This window comes from Sceloporus undulatus, chromosome 3 (genome assembly GCF_019175285.1).
Source record: "Sceloporus undulatus isolate JIND9_A2432 ecotype Alabama chromosome 3, SceUnd_v1.1, whole genome shotgun sequence".
NCBI classification, from domain to species: Eukaryota; Metazoa; Chordata; class Lepidosauria; order Squamata; family Phrynosomatidae; genus Sceloporus; species Sceloporus undulatus.
Window position 1 is genome coordinate 44,384,850 of NC_056524.1, and position 17,476 is coordinate 44,402,325.

The 17,476-nt window shown below is 38.2% G+C and overlaps 1 protein-coding gene across 2 annotated transcripts in view; it reads right to left on the reverse strand.

Moving 5' to 3' along the window:
• The window catches only part of LOC121927096 (ABI family member 3 binding protein), a 168,986-nt gene that overhangs the window by 30,113 nt on the left and 121,397 nt on the right, over positions 1-17,476 (reverse strand). For both annotated transcript variants that reach the window (XM_042460648.1, XM_042460647.1), the window contains 8 exons: positions 14,819-14,893; positions 12,301-12,375; positions 10,737-10,811; positions 10,198-10,272; positions 8,800-8,880; positions 8,239-8,295; positions 6,542-6,607; positions 3,699-3,773 (listed from right to left, as the gene is read on the reverse strand). In XM_042460648.1, coding sequence (XP_042316582.1) covers positions 3,699-3,773; positions 6,542-6,607; positions 8,239-8,295; positions 8,800-8,880; positions 10,198-10,272; positions 10,737-10,811; positions 12,301-12,375; positions 14,819-14,893 — 579 coding nt within the window. The remainder of the gene's footprint in view (positions 1-3,698; positions 3,774-6,541; positions 6,608-8,238; positions 8,296-8,799; positions 8,881-10,197; positions 10,273-10,736; positions 10,812-12,300; positions 12,376-14,818; positions 14,894-17,476) is intronic.

The window sequence follows — 17,476 nt, forward strand, 5'->3', positions numbered from 1 at the left end:
CACATTGGCCAGATCTGCCTTCCCCAAGAAAGGGCACAGCTGGCACACTAGCTGAAACTGGGCAAAGGCAATTCTGGCCAATGCAGCGATCCGGTTTTCTAGGAGTGATGGGTCCAAGAGCACATCCAAGCTGTAAACCTGTTTTACAGAGGGAGAGCAATCCCACCCAGAACATGTTGCAATCCCAATCCCAGGTTGGTTTTCCTACTGACCAGTAGCACTTCTGTCTTATCTGGATTAAGCCTCAGGCTGCATCTGCACTGCAGAATTAATGCAATGTGACTATCATGGCTTAATGCTATGGAATTCTGAGATTTGTAGTTTTGTGAGATATTTAGCCTTCTCTGGTGCCCCAACAAACTACATATCCCAGGATTCCATAACATTGAGCCATGATATAAAGTGGTAACAAACTACATTAATTCTGCAGTATGGTAGCAGCCTCAGTCTATTCACCCGCATCTAGTCCTTTCCTGCCTTTATTGTAAATGTACATATCATTTATTGTAAGGAATGTTCCTTATGTGAGATCCAGACAGCTTATTCCTAATAGGACTGGCAGGTGTCTCTTATTATAATGGACACTCCCATTTGACAGTTGGAATTCTTTTTATATACTGTAGACCAAACTAGATACAATTTTTGGGGGGAAGTAGGCCCTTTATATAGGCAGACATGTGTATACATCACAAAAGTCAACAATCTGTTAATTTTACAAGGAAATACATGGCTTAGGTTAACTGAAATCTATACTTTCATTTGGTATTTAGGTATAATACAAACTTGTTAATAGCTTCTGTCAATCCTGCATGTCATGAATTTCGACTGTCTCTTATTGCTATTTTAAAAACCTAGCAACACTAGTTTCAGTAGCTATATCCTCCATATTCAGTGAGTTATTTATTTTAACACTCAGCTTTCTTTCAATGAGATTTAGGTAGTATATATGTGTTGTTGTTGTTTGCCCATTTTTATCCCCACAAAAATTCTATGTGAGAGGTGCGTTTTAGAGACAATGAAAGGGCCAATGACACACAGTGGATTACGCAGCTGAGTGGAGTTTTGAACCTGGGTCTCTCCAATCCTAGTCTAATTCTCTGATTACTATAACAAAGTGTCTCCAAACAGTTTTGGCAATCTCCATTCTCCCTCACTAATCCCTGCAACATTTCCAAATCCTGGAAGAGGGTTCTTAGGGGAATGATAGAAGAAGGGAGTGTGAGAAAGTCATTTTTTGTCCATCCAGTGCTGCCAGAAAGTTTCTGTATCCAAATCCACAGATGCAGAGATCTTTCTCCTTTGAATGCTGTGCTTTTAATCTGAGAAAATGTTATTGTGGTTTTAATTTGTAACTAGCTGGAGTGTCACCATCAGGAAAACACAAGGCATTTTAAGACAATGTTTTATTCATGAGACAGACATTCTGATTTAATTATCTGACACCAGGATGCTGTATGAGGATTGTGTTTGTGCTTATTCCTTGACTAATCCCTGTAAATCCACACATCAGACTGCCAGTCCAAATGGCAGACTGTGAAGGGAACAGTGTGGAAAACACACAGCATCTCTGATCCTCTTTTGCGGAATGGAATTTTTCCTTCTGTACGTCTGGTTGATCATCACACCACACAACTCGCAGCATGAGAAGGTGCTATGTTCTAATATTTATATACTTATCAAAGCCTATGTAGAAATCAGTGATGAATGATTACTTTTGCTAAACCAAGTTGACACTTAACAGAAACTTTAATTGTGTTTTGATCTATTCCATTTGTATAGCTTGTATCTTTTTCTGGATGATATTACATAAAGAACAAATAAATGAACATAGCTGGGAAATGGAAAACTGAAGTCCATCACCATTCTAAAACTGATTTTTTTTTTTTAAAAATGAAGACAATCTTTAACTGGCATTTTTGAGCAGGACCCCAGCACCATGGCAAACCCCTTTATTGATGCCTGCTCTGAGCTGCTGCATCTAACTTGGAATTTCAAGCAGCATCGGGTGGTACTGCTCTGGGGCATTATGAGAATTTAAAAGGGCTAGACACCCAGGCATGCCGTGGTGTTAGAAAAATGCTATCATCACAAGATAAATGGTCAAGTCCAACTTAAAGAGGAGGGAGGCACAACAGGAAATTTTGCCCAGGGATCTCCCATATACATACCCAGCCCTGGTCATTGGTTCATTGGACATATCACCTAGCAAGAAGATGCCTAGATCCAGGTGCTGTGCCAAATGAGTGTCAAAAAGCCACCATGGCAGCTAGGGTGCCCTTTTCGTGGTGCAAAAAGGAGCCGCTTTTTGTGGCTTCTTTTTGCGCTGCGGAAGGGCCGATCTGGTGAGGAAAGATGTGGCATGGAACTGCCCTTAGGGGCCGTCTGTTGAGCCCCTTACTTCACATTTCCTAGTCCAGACATAAAGTTTGAAAGATGGAAAAATATGTATTTTTTTCAGCTCTATGTAAAACAGAGATAGGGATCATGTGGACCACCATATGTAATTCCCACCGGCTCTGGGCAGAATAGTTAATGTTGAAGGGTGATAGGAGCTGCATTCCACCAACTTCTAAAGGGCCATATATCCCCCACTGCAATAGGTTTTGTCAATTAAATTTTTTCAACTTCTAAAAGAATAGCATCATGGCATGAAAATAAAATGATGAGGCACATGCTTATATGTCTTATTTTATTTTAAATCTTTATTAATTCAGTGCTTCTGAATGATTCAGCTTGTTGATACTTGACTAGCTTTAAAAGTTCTATCCTATTCCTACTAAAACATTTGCTACTAACATTTCCTTTGATTTGGCAATGCTTATTAATAACTGCCAGCAGTATACAAGAAGACTACATAAAGGTCACTAGCCAAATTACTAAGCAAAAACAGTTATTACATCTGAGAGTATGGAATAATTTATCTAACATCATTTGGAACAAGCTTTAAAATCCAAGCAACCTGACCTATTTAACACAGTTTATCCCCATTAATTCTCCATATAATTGTAAAAAATTATTTGTACTGTCTTCATAACCTGTGATGGAACTTCATTTTTCAGACAGCAATTAACTGAAACGCAAGATTTCATTTGCCAACCCACCCCTGAGCACATTGAATGGTAATTACATTAAATCCAGAAACTAAATGCATTATTAATAAGTAAGCTTCCATTATTTCAGTTTGATTTTCTTTGAGTTAACTGCACTTAGGATTGCATCCAATTCACAGTTTTACTAAGTATAAAAATAATATATATATAATTCTGACATTCAACAGGTCTGTCTAATCTAGTTCAGCTGTTGCTGTTATGTGTTTTCAAGTTTTGATTTATGATTATTCTAAAATGAAACTATCATGGGATTTTCTTGACAAGATTTGTTCGGGGGGGGGTTGTCTTTGCTTTCTTCTGAGGTGTGACTTTCCTAAGGCCACCTAGGGGGTTTCCACAGCTGAACAGGGATTTGAACCAGAGTCATAGCCATATGTTTCCAGTCATAGCCCAGTGCTTAAACTACCACACCACTCTGGCTGTCCCAGTTCAGTTAGAAACATTAAACACTTAAGTGTCTTTCAACAGAGAGAAGGAGGGAGGAAGGTAACTGAAGAGAAAGAAAAGAAGAGACACAAAATGGAACAGAAACTCAACTGATCTTGCTCATCTCAGGGACAATAGTTAAGAATACCATGTAAATATTACCTCTTGATGGTTTATTCCATGTTGGTCCTCCAGGTGTTCGTGTTCTACCTGGAACAGGTGTTGTTTTACTTACAACTGAAAAGACAAGAACACCAAATGGTGGCAAGTCATTTTTTTACTATTATAAAACTTGTACTGTTTGCTCTAAGTAGGAAAGAAATTTTATGGATACATGTTTGTTAGGTTCTCTCTTGCTGTAAAAAAAAAAAAAAAAAAGAAAGAAAAAAGAAAAGCCACTGTTTGATTTTGGGGGGAGGGTCTGGTTTCCCTCTCCATATTACAGACTACTCAATTCCTCATCTTTCAGTCATAGTTTGACAGTCTGAAAGGACTATCATAGTGAAGAGTGGAATCTTCTTGCATCTCAGTCCAATCCACTGTTGTGGCCAAACTCAGAAACATGTAAGTTTATTGCACACCATTTTCAGAGTGTTCTGGGCATGGGTTGGGATTGGCACGCAACGTGTGAGAATGGGTGTTACCGCACAGGAGAATACCATCAATGCTGCCAGGAGTCCCCAAGCGGTTCCCTATCCATGTTATGGCAGCCGATTTTGAAGAACGAAGGTTAAATGCATCTGGTGCATGGCGCCCCCTCACCGAATTGCTTCAGTGAATTGATTTAAGTGGGAACCAGGGTCATTTGAACTGGTTCAAACCAAATTATGATTTGGTTTAAAAGGTAGTGGGAATGAGGTCTCAGAAGACTCTGTTCTGTCTTCATAGGTTGGGTCTGGTCTCCTTGATGTGACCTTTACCCTTACAGGACTTCTCTTCTGGTGGGACAGGTGTAGGATCAGAACAAACCTACTGTTCTGATTTGGATGGCCATATTGAAACAAACAAAAGCCTCAGTAATAATCACATTGAATACAGGTGCTGCAAGGAGTGTTTTCAAGTTTCCAGGGGACCTACAAATTGTCAATTGTATCTTATCTTAGATGTTTAAAGCACTCCCAAGCTAAAAGCTGGAGTGCTGAAACAAACACAATTTTGATAGGAATGCACTGTCTGGTTCTCGCCCAAACAGTGCTGTGGCCATTTGTGAAGAAAATCCTCCTGATGCAGTCCACACAATGCTTAAAGAAAGGTTATGAGGCCATAGGCTTTTGTGCTGATATTCTTCCGTCAAAAACTAAGCAGGAATGGAGTCCTTCTAGGAAACATTTAGGACAAAGCTCCCTTATTATGTGACTAACTTTACTATCTACCCTTTAACTATTCTAATGTTTTAAAAAATACCTAATTGTGATTTTTTTGTTGTTAACTGCCTTCAGGTCTACTCCAACTCATGGTGATCCTGTCAATGAGACATCTCCAAGATACCCTATCCTCCTCTGTTCTACTCAGATCCTGTCTGTGGCCTTCCTGATTGAGTCCAGCCATCTGGCATGAGGTCTTCCTCTCTTTCTATTACTAATGTGTCCTGCTTTCTTATGTTATGTCTGTTTCATCATCTTGGCTTCAAAGGAGAGTTCAGGCTTGTTCTGTTCTAGGACCCATTTGTTTGTCTTTTGGGCTGTCCACAGTATTTTCAGTACTCTTCTCCACCACCACATCTCAAATGAATTGATTTTCTTCCTATCTGATTTCTTCACTGTCCAGCTGTCACATCCATGGGGATACAGTGACTTTCATGATTCTAACTTTAGTATTCAGTTGTATATCTTTACATGCTACGTGCGGCTGCCTTTGAAGAGTGTTCGGAAACTTCAGCTGGTCCAAAGAGCTGCAGCCAGGCTGTTAACTGATGCAGGTTACAGAGACACACAATGCCCCTATTGAAACAGCTCAATTGACTGCCAATTTGTTTCTAGGCACAATTGAAAGTGCTGGTTATGACCTATAAAGCCCAATATGGTTCAGGTCCACACTATTTTGAAGGCCGTTTCTCCCTGTATGAACTGGCCCGGGCTCTGAGATCCTCCCTCCCACCACTATCATAAGCATAGTTGGTGGGGATGTAAGAGAGGGCCTTCTTGGTGGCTATCCCTAGACCTAGAACTCCCTTCCCAGGGAGGCCAGAATGAATCCCTCCTTATTGGCCTTCTCCTGGCAGGTTAAGACCTACTTGTTCAGACAGGCTTTTAAAACAGAATGTTTGTAAACGACAGGCTTGGGATGTTGTTTCATTTTAAAATGTGTGATACAGTTTTATCTTTTTAAAATGTATTTTATTCTTTTAATAGCTATCTATTTTAATATTGTAATAATTTAATTCCTTTTTAATACACCTCTTTTCTATGTTTTTAATTGTATTGTTCTCTTAATATTGTGAAGCTGCTCTGAGTCCCAATTCTGGGAAAAGAGAGGGATATAAATAAACATAAAAACAACAACAACAACAACAATGTCTTTAGGATCTAGTCTAGTTGTTTCCCTGCATCCCTTACTATTCCTAGTCTTCTTATTTCTTGATTGTAGTCTCTGTTCTGGTCAATATTTGATCCAAATATGGAATTTTTTTTAACTATTTCAATTTCTTTGTTAGCTAGGTTGAAGTTATGTAGATCCTCTATGGTAATTATTTTTGTTTTCTTTATGTTCAGCTGTAAGCCTTCCTTTGCACTTTCTTCTTTAACTTTCTCTGATGATTTTCCCAAGGCTATCATGTTTTCTGCTAGTATTATGGTATCGTCTGTATATTTTAGATTGCTGATGTTCCTCCTATCTTCACTACACTATCTTCTGAGTCTAAACCTGCTCTTCTTGTGATATTTTCTGTTTACAGGTTGAACAAATAGGGAGAGTGCATGCAGGCTTGCCTGAACCCTTTGCCAACTGGGCAAACTGTAAAGACTAACTTACAAGAATATTTAAAAAGATATATATATATATATTACCATGCCTGAAAGGTGATTTATCAGTTGTCTTAGGTTTCACTGTAGTGACATATAGTTTATATGGTGCTATTAGAAAGAAATAAAAACATAGTTTAATTTTCAAGAACATGATAAATAGTAAAGAAAATATACAGTATGAAAGAGGCTCCAAATTCTACAACTGCAAGAAAAATGGGCATGTTTCACAATGTATAGAATTACCCAAGATCTATATGAAAGACTTATACAAATTTACAAAGCATTTATACAATCCAGACCACAATTTCTTTGCACACAACCCCTAGTCCAAATATTTGAGAAGTTATTAAATATGTCAAACATGTTTACAGCTCAGGACTTCACCATTTCTCTAGACTTCATACTACACTCATATAACCCAGAGAACCATAGCATTCTTTATCATATCTTCATACATTGCATAAATGGTACCCTATAATGCTTTGGCTAAGACACTGAGCTGCAGTGTCCTAAGTAAATTCTAACCACATGCTTTTCTTATGAACACTGTAAGTAGCTTTAGGCAAGCAAATATTTCATTATTTCAGCTCTGGGAAAAATTAGGCTTGAAGCCCCCTCCCCTTCCCCAAACCTCATTTTCTTTATTCATTTTTTATTTTTTGCTTTAAAAAGATCCTAACCCCTCCTCCCTTTGGGTGGGAGCAATTTTGCATGCCCCTTGGCTGTTTTAGGCCCAAGAGAGACTTTTTTCAGTCTGCATGTAAACCTGAAATTAAAATGTTTGAGGATGGAATGGGTAGCCCCTCTGAAATTCTGTGGGATAAATACAACCTCACAGCCCACAGAGTCGCCCACCCTTGCTTTAGGTCCTCATAATATGAGGATACCAGTACTAGTATCCTCATATTATCTACTTTACAAGGTTGTTATACTGATAATGTAAATAAAGTGTGACAAATACTGTAAATTGATTGACCACCTAAGTGCTGGACTTATCTGTACAAAATATAATGGGGGGAAATCAATTCACATTCATAAACTCATGTGGAATTTGCCATAAGGCAGTAAATACACAGGGCATGCAACAACACTTGAAGAAGACATTCAGATTCCAAGGGGAAACTGAAAGGCAACTGCAGAAAAGGAAAGTCTCTATCAAAATATATTTTTATCAATAGATATTCTCTATTTTAATTCAATATCCAAGGTGCCTTAGTTGATTATCAAAACCAAAACTAGGGTTCTACATGACTATAGGAACTTTGAAAGTCTTATCATGCATTACTTTCCTGAATTGTAAGTACTGAGCTAGCTGGGAGCCAGAGGACTGGTTTGAATGCTTATCAAAAAGCAGGATCAAATCAGTCAATCGATAAACGAATAAAGCAGAATCAAATATTTCTGCACCATAGCTTGGAAAAGTTATCTTTTGGACTGTAACTCCTAAAACTCCGGTATAATAATAATAAAAAGAAACATTTCCAAACTCTGTTCTGCAGTCATGCCCACCCACCACCCCTGCAAATTATTTTTTAGACAATTGTGTCTGAAAGTGATTCACTCTAATCCAGAAAAAAGGTCTGAAATGCAAGTACAAAAGGATGTGATTTTTTTTTTAAAAAGGTGGGTTACAATGTATATATTATTAAATGCAAACTACATATTTAAGGTTCATGGGATGTTTAACAAAAACCACAAATACTGAATGAATTCAAAAGGGATGGAACCATATAAATTACCATTTTTCAAATGTGGACTTTCAGTTGTTGTTACATCGCTACGGGGCTTGGTAGAAACTAAAAACAAAACATTTGAAGTTGTTAATTATAAATGATGACTTCATTAAATGGAATGCTATGAAGTTCGAACAACAAGTACAACCTTTTCAAAGAAATTTGGAAGTTAAAACATCCACTGCTGGAATCCTGGCAGAATGTCATGCTTTCATAGAAGATGGACCCTTTGATTCAAAGAGGAGTTTTAGAATTAACAAGCCCAGATAGATAAGAGCACCTGATGACAATCACAGTTTATACAGGAGGCTATGATTTCTAGATGAAATAGCAAAGACATGATCTGGAACCAGTAAAAAAAAATAATGTTCTGTAGCACCATCAAGATGGAAAGAAATAAGTTAAATCTCATTCTCCCTCTCCCTCTCCCTCCCCTCTCTTATACATGTACAGAGTGCATGTATCCTGTAAGAAAGACAAGTAGATAAAACAGATCAGCCAGCTTCAAGAAAACAAACAAACAAACAAACAAACAAACAAACAAGCAAACATATAAATAAATATTACCCAAAAGATCTTTGGGATGATTGAAAACAGGAATATGAAGGTTAATTGCTCCTGGATACGTTGGGTATATCACAGCTGGTGCTAGGGGGAACAAAAGAGGAATGGCACTTGGGATAAGGCAGAGTTTGTTCAATGTAAGAAAAAAAATAATCATAAGAAACAACGTTTTGTCCCCAAAATACATTTTTATTTTACCATAATTTATCCTTTTCTCTGTGTTCAGAGCAACCATGACAACTTATTTCAGTGATAAAATGTCAACATCAAAACCAGTTGTTATTGAGTGCCTTCAAGTCATTTCCAGCTTAAGGTGACTCTAGTAACTGGATTTAAGCCAATAAGACAGTTTAAAAATCAGCTTGAAACAACTGTACAGTTATGCACTAAATGTTGGATTTCTGCCTATGTTCTATGCTAGGTTGAGGTCTTTAAATTTATGTGTTTAAATGGTTTTATGTGTTTTAATCTGTTGCACCCCACCTTGAGCACTGGGGAGAGGCAGTAATAAATAACAACAGCAACAATAGATGGCCAAAAGGGGATCTGATGATTCGATATTGCAGAGCCATGACATCAATACTGTCTTTCATACACAACTGTCTTTGATTTAAGATAAAAGCACAAAAAGCATGACCCTTGAGACCGAACTTAAAGCTCCTGTACAGGAGTGGGAAGTCCTTAATGTAACCAATTCCCAGTCTGTTTATGCTCTAAAGTTTCACCAAAACCTTGTAAGATTATATACTCTGACAACTGTGTAGCACACAAAATTCTAACTGCTGCATTTTGGAGCTACTCCTTAGCTCTACTACATCCCATTTAGTCATACAGTGGTACCCTGGGATACGAATTGATCGCGTTACGAAATTTCCGGGATACGAAAAAGTTAGATTGGAAAAAACTGTTCCGGGATACGATGTTTTTTTCGGGTTACGAAATTTTTTCGGCGCGAAATTCAAACGGAAAGCGCGGCTAGTGGCTTTCCAGCGCTAACGGAAAGCCTTTTCGGGTTGCGAAATGTATCGGGTTACGAACGGAGCGGCGGAACGAATTAATTTCGTAACCTGAGGTAGCACTGTATATCTTATGTCCTTCAAATTGTAAGTCTTTGCCCTGGTGTGTGCGATCTTTCTTTAACTGTAAACATTACAAATGCTAGTTGTAAATTAATCCTAAAAAGAGAAAATGCACTCTCCTTCTTGTGTCATATGTAACATTTGTTAACAAATGGCAGACTTTTAAAATCCTCCACTTTCAGAATATTTTCATTACAGTATAATCCACTATAAACCTGATTGGAACAAGATGCTATTAACTTGCCTTAAGACAAGTACTATTAAATTATTTTGCAAGCCTGCTAAAATCCTACCTACACAATAGTAAAAAGAATGCAATTACCAGGTTTACTCAGAAGAACATCTAGTTTGCCAGATGTTTTGGGTTTAGAAGAAATAAACCATGTTTCTTTTGGAGCTAGAAAAAAAAAGAATGGGATTGTTATTGTATTATTTAGAAATCATAGACCCATGCTATGTTTAGTTCAAATAAAAGTACATGTCTTAAAAACATTAAGTAAAAGAAAATACTGAGTCCATGTGTTTCTGACAGCTGATTAAAAAGGTATGGAAAATTAGAAAACAGTGCCACGATACACAGTGACTGATGGTGAAGAATGATATGCTTTGAGGATATCAATAGCTCAGGTTTAGAAATGAGAAGGAAGAGGAAGAGAAGAAGTTGTTGTTGTTAAATGATGTTCTGAGCTCCAGAAAAGACATTCCTAAAGCAGACATGAGACAACAAAGCAAAAGAAAAACATATATGAAAAAGAAGGAAGTACAATAAATGGGATGTTACAACATCAAACAATGTCACAAATTATTTTTGATGCTGAAAAGAGAATGTACAGCAAATTAACTTCACCATGGATGTTTTACCCATAGCTGTCTTTATTTGTTCAGAAGATAGGGTAGGTTTTATTACAAACGGTTGAGAGGTTGTTTGATGTACTGCTGTTGGAAGGAAAAAGTGAACATCTTTATAAAGCTGGAATAAAAGAAATGTTAAGATGTAATACAAAAATTAAAATTACACTGGGAATAGAAGCAGCTCCCCCCCATTGCAAATAGTAGTTTTGGAGGGAATTTTCCAATGTGTGATGAAGCAAAGGGAAAGACGGAACGGCTATTTCACCCATGTCCTCATCCACTGGAATCTAGGGCTACCTCTGACAGCTATTTAAAACAAATACTATTGAAAAAATGTAGAAATTTCAGAAGTACAATGTAATGGGAATAAATGAAAAAAATAATTGATAAGATTTATCCTTTATGTGTGTGTGTTTATGCATTCAAGTCTCCTTTTGCAATGCCAGGAATTTCATAGGTAAGCTTGCTGCAGAATCTAGGGCTGATCAGAAAAGGAAACACTCTATAATAGCCACACAATGGGTAGGCAAAGTCCAGCTAATGGATTTCCAAGCCTCCACAATGCTCTCCAAAATCTCTCTCCTCCCATTTCCCCACTATTTTTGCACATCTGGGGTGCTTGTGCAACCCACTTCAAGGTACTGGGAATGAACATTTAGTCTCTAGGCCCACCAGAGTTTTTCACCTTGATCTACGTGGCCTCTAGATTAGTTCCCTGAAAGACGTACATGCCTGTATGTGTATATATGTTTGTGTACACCCACATATTCATAAATACGGCTATTAAAAACATGGAAATACAGTCAGCCCTCCATATCCACGGATTTTTTATCCATGGATTCAAGCATCCACTGTTTGAAAATATTGAAAAAATGTATAAATTCCAAACAGCAAACCTTGATTTTGCCATTTTAAATAAGAGGCACCATTTTACTATGCCATTATATTTAATGGGACTTGAGCATCCACAGATTTTGTTATCCACAGGGTGGGTGGGCATCGTGGAACCAAACCCCAGCAGATACAAAGGGCCCATTGTACTACTACTGTAGGAAGTCTGTAATGTCAACAGTCAGTCTTAAATCCTTTCCCAAATAGCAGCTTAGCTAACTGGGCATGGGGTACAGCAATAGGGGCACATTGTGGCATTCCAGATGTTTTCCCACTGCAGCTCTCCTAATTCTACACCACTGGCTAGGTTAGCTAAAGCTAATGGGAACTATAGTCTAACATCTGGAGGGCCGTCACTGCCACTCCTGGTAAGGAGGGAGACACTCTAGTTTAGCGGTTGAAGTTTAAGAAATTCTTCCAAAAAGAAAAAAGCCCAGACTTCCAAGACAGTTCCCTTGACATTTCTGTCTTCTCAGGTCAGGACTGATGCTAAATCTGGAAACTATATAATAGTTTCCACAGAAGACAAGGGACGGGGATATCATATTTTACCCGTATGACTGTAGCTGCTCAAGCATAACCAGGAGGAATTTGGCTATTTTACTCTAAAAAGGAGGAAAGTGCGGGTTGGCTAACAATAGAATTATATGAATGTATAGAATTACAGAAGTGACTCAATTACCAGGTTTTGTTTCTAGCATTCTTGGCTTGGTAGATGGCTTTGATTTATTAGGAATGAACTGTTCCAATGTTGAAGCTGAAATAAAAATTTAAACCTGGATTTTAAACCACAAGAACATATTTGTCCCTCAGCTAAGTAAAGTAACCATGGAAACCAAGTAGGAGAAAATCATTATTAGAAGTATTATTACAATCATCATCATCATTATCATCATTATCATTTGAATGACAAATGTTCTCTCCATTAGTGTTCTCAGTCACATGAGAACAGAAACAGGCAGAGTAATAATGTTAGGAACTGCTCTATAGTTTGTTTAGAGGGATTCTGGTTTTAGACTAAGGTCTAAAATCATGGAATCATAGAGTTGAAAAGGGCCACTTAGGCCAAAAACATATGGCCCTAAAAGGGTGACATCATGCTGCCCTTTGTGCACCAGATCAGAGCTGTGGCAACCACATGCTATGGCCCTGAGCTGGCATTTTTCCAGTTCAAAAAAACGCAGCAAAATGCAGTTCCTTTTTGAGCCAGAAAAAAGGTGCCCTTTTCACCACCACCACGGCTCTTCTCTGCTCCTGTGGCGGTGTCTAAATGCTATGCTGCAGGAGCATTCCCATGCTGCCTGCCATCTGGTCAGGTGGGTGGCATGACTATGACTTGGGGGGGAGTTGGGTGTGCGTTCACCACAAACCCAAGCCACCCCCAAGCTGGCTCTTACTGCCAGTCTGCTTTCCCTCTTAGTCCAAGCTCAATACACAATTAAAGCACTCCTGGAAAAAAAAAATGGCCGTCCAACCTTTATTTAAAGACCTCCAAAGAAGGACAGTTTGTCACTCTCTCAGGTAGTCCAGTCCACTGTCAAACAACTCTTCCTAATGTATAGGTGGTATGTCTCTTCTCATAATTTGAATGAACTGATTTCCGTTTTAGTCCCCGGAGCAAAAGAAAACACGCTCACTGCATTTTTTACATCAGTGCTTCTCAGGTTATCTGCTGTAGGGACTAGCAATTGTTTAGTGTCAGGGACTGGCACTAAATTTGTGTTCATTGGGTACAATTGTTTCTTTCTTTCCTGGAAAAATGTCAGGGACTGGCAGCCAATGGTTGAAGAACCAGAAGCAGTCTAGGAACCACTGCTTTGAGTAGCACTGTTCTGCATGACATGCCTTCTGATACTTAAAAATGGCTATCATATCACCTCTCAGTCTTCTCTTTCCCAAACTAAACATACCAGCTCCCTAAGTTGTTCTTCATAGGACTTAATTTCCAGAACTTTGCTCATCTTAAGAACTTTACCACACAAGGCTAAAAAGCAGAAATTTAACAGGATAAAAGTGTCTTTTGCTGGTACTTTTCACATGATGGTGTGTCCATCCCGTTGCCTCCCTGCATTCTATGTTATGGTAATGCACTTTTTCATAGATGGGAAAAACCCATCAACAGCTCAAAATAGCGTATTAACTCATATTTCTGATACCTTGCAGTAGCACACAAAAACTGTAAATCTGGATGGAATATTACAGATACTGCTGGTTTCAGTCCACATTTGTATAGGATGATCTGTTTGGAAGTCTGCACAAGCTATTTCTGTTTGCTTAGAGATTGTTCTGAGAATAGGCCTCTTAAAATATATCCTCTTTCCATATCCTCATGCCACCTAACTGAAACACAACATCCACCTGGTCTTTAACAACATAGAGAAGAATAGCGATATTTATGTAATACATGGCCTACAATGCAGTGTTAACAGCATACTTTTGTGTCCAAATGAATGTAGATTACAGATGGTAAACCGCACTTGTGTTTCACCAAATCTTGCACTTTGGTTCTGTATATATGGCGTATATAGTTCTTCATTTCATGCACCTCATGAGATAAGTTCTTCCATATGAAAACTGTCATCACAATTATAAACTACATAGGCTATGTGTGAGAAAACTGCCTGTGTGGCCATGGAGCTTTATTTGATGTTTTCACAGCAGCAGTTCTCACTGCTTTTTAAAGTGAATAGAAGCAGTGTTTCCTTTGCCATAGGGAATCTCTGCAGGATATTTTCAAAGTTCTGTCTGCTTATATGGTTTCCTCATCCCCTGCCTCAAGCTCTTTTAGACTGCAGGTTTAATCTTTTTCAAGATAATTATAGATGTTTTTGTAGCCTATTCTAAATACTTCTACAAAGTATATTATATCCAAGTAAGTAAAAAAAAATCATTTATTCATGGCCAAATGTGATATTTGTACTTTTAAAAAATGAATAAAGTAACTGATGTTTTTATATAGAAAGTGTGTTGAAACAAAATTAATCTTGCTGTCACTGATTCAAAGATTAAGACTGATGTGAAAATGCTGCTCCTTTAATAATTTCTTTATGTGAAAAAGCAACGTATTTTGTACCAAAGGGTAGTTGAGCATATGGAAAGGAAAACTGTGTATTAGTTGCCATGGTATGACACACACCTCTCCTGGGAATTTCTTCTGCAAATATTAAGAGAAAAACATGACTGTGAGCAAATACAATTACCCAGTGTTGCCTTTGCCTTTTCAGGAATATGAGGTATCATGGTAGTTATAAGGCCTGAAGAGAATGGAATTGTTTCTGGTGGGGAAAAATAGAGATATACTATGAGAGAATGAGAGAAAATTACAAAATCATTTGATACCACCATGCCAACATACATTCAAATCAATGTAAACATTACTCTCATATATTCTCATTCAGAGAGAGGGATGGAGAGAGAGAGCATAAAAATATTTTTGGCTATATATTTTACAATTTTTTTATATAGTAAAAGTTTATTGCTGTACCAAAAAACATAAACGTCTTTATGATCGTTTCCCCCTTTTGCTTTTTCACACTGAGCAGCAGCAACAGGTTGAATTAGATGATACAGCCCAAAACACTTCAGGCAGCTTCTTTAGAAAATCTTGGTAAAGTTTTATTCATTCCCCTTTTCTCCTATTTAAATGTCTTTCTAAAGGACCCTTTAACTATCCTCTGTATCAGAAATGGCTGAGTAGTTCTCTTTTTTCTATGAGGAAATTTTGTATCCTTGCCCCTAACAAGTGAGAGGTGGTAGTGGAAGCCACAGATGGCTCATTAACTATTTTGCAACTTAAAGAATGACTGACATCAGCAACCAGTTCTCTACAAGGCTCAGGACTTACCTAGTTGAGGAAACAAGCATGAGGACCCCTCAGCCCAAAATTAACAAGTGGGGTTCTCACCAAGGGGCCACAGTTTTTCTGTACATACTTCACTTTCTTGCTACCTGTACACTTCTTTATTGCTGCAGTTCAATATCATGGCAAACTGGGTTGATAGGCATAAGTTGTCAGCAAAAATAACTTTCACCCTTTCAGATGCTCTACTCTATCTTAACCCTAGAACATGTCTAGAGTAGTACTACTGATGAAATAACTTTGGAGTAAGTTACCTCGGTATAGCAGGCATAGTTCTAAATCTCTTTTAGTCCTGACTAGATTAGACCTACTGAATCAATTGTTGAATGGTAAGACAATGTGAAGGTAAAACCAACTGGTCCAATGGATCTTCTCTAGTTAGGACTCCAGGTGTGCTGACTCCTGCAATTTCCTCAAATGGGGGAAACTCGACAGAATAATTTGGGGAAATTACAGGGGTCACCACACATGGACTGAAATGGATGAGCTTCACCCAGGGAAAACCACCTTTGTGATCATGGCCTCACCCCTGTCATTATGAGATGGCTTGATTCAGTGGAAAAGATCGGAGTGGTCGGAAAGTGGAAGGCAGTAAGAAAGGGGAAGCTCATATTATTGGTGGGTTGCTTCAATAAAGGAAGCATGGCCCTGTGCTTGCAAAATACGAGTGCAGCTGTTAATAACAGGGTCTTTTAAAGGTCACTCATTCATAGGCTTACCACAAGTCAAATGTGACTTGAAGGTACATAACAACAAGCTGACTTGCATTATATGATTATGCTTTTTGTTTATATGCAGGGAGTGAAATAAATCCATTTATTAGTCCCAACACAGTAGTAAGTGGGATTGTTTTGTCCTTAAAGCTTTGGGCATTGTTTTGCCCATTGTCTTTTGATATCTGGTTGTGCCTTTATTTTTTCTTTAGAAGCTCAATAGCTGTTGCAAATAAACACTTCCGTGTGGTTAATGTATTGAAACAGCCGTTACTTTTTAAGAACATTCATGAACTGACTTCTTTAGACTATTATAGAATGGAAAAAATGACATGATTTTGAACTCCAATGTTCACAGAATATAAATCAGTTCTACTGTATTTCAGCATTGCTTCACCAGGAAATCCTTTTATTTAATTAAAAAAACCCTTAAAAACAAATGTGCTAGAAAATGAAGTACTTTAATACAGATAGAAATATTGCACTGTAACATTTTGATCAAATTTTCTATTTGCAAAAAAGAGAGCTTTTCTATACAGTCAGCCCTCGGTATCCGCAGTCTTGCCATCTGTGGAATCAAGCATCTGCGGATGGCAAGCCCATGTTGTCTCCAATGGCAGCACGTGCACATACCTGCACCACCATTAAGGACAGCCCCCATTGTCCCATGGCAATGCTTGTGCATGGACACAACACCATTAAGTTCCGTTGTCCCTCTGTTGCCCCTAACACAGCCGCATTGCCCCTGGAGACAATGGGGACTGTTGCTAATGGCAGCACAGCCATGGGCATGTGCCACCATTGAAGTTCCATTGTCTCTAATGGTGGTGTGGCCATGTGCACATGTCACCATTGGTGACAATGGAACTTGAGCATCCACAAATCTGGATATCTGTGCCTGGGGAGGGGGGAGATTCTAAAATGGACCCTCTACAGATACCTAGAGCCAACTGTACAACATTCCTCTAGGGCAGTTGTCCCCAAACCTTTTTGGGCTACCTTCTCCTTTTCTCTTGGTTGACAACCCTAGCAGTCCCCAACACCTATTTCTTGAGATTAGGTCTACTGTTCTACTGCAAATTCAAAACAACTAATCTAGCACTATAAAGTTAAATAAGTGTCTGTATATCACAAATAAAATGTAACTTTTAAAAACAATTTATTTAATGTTTTTATCAATCTGAAAAAAATGTACAACTTATCTGTAAAACACTGTCTTCATGTGAGTGAGATAGGTTGTGGGAACAGAGTGGGGAGAGGAAAAGATCACAGAGCAACAATGTTAA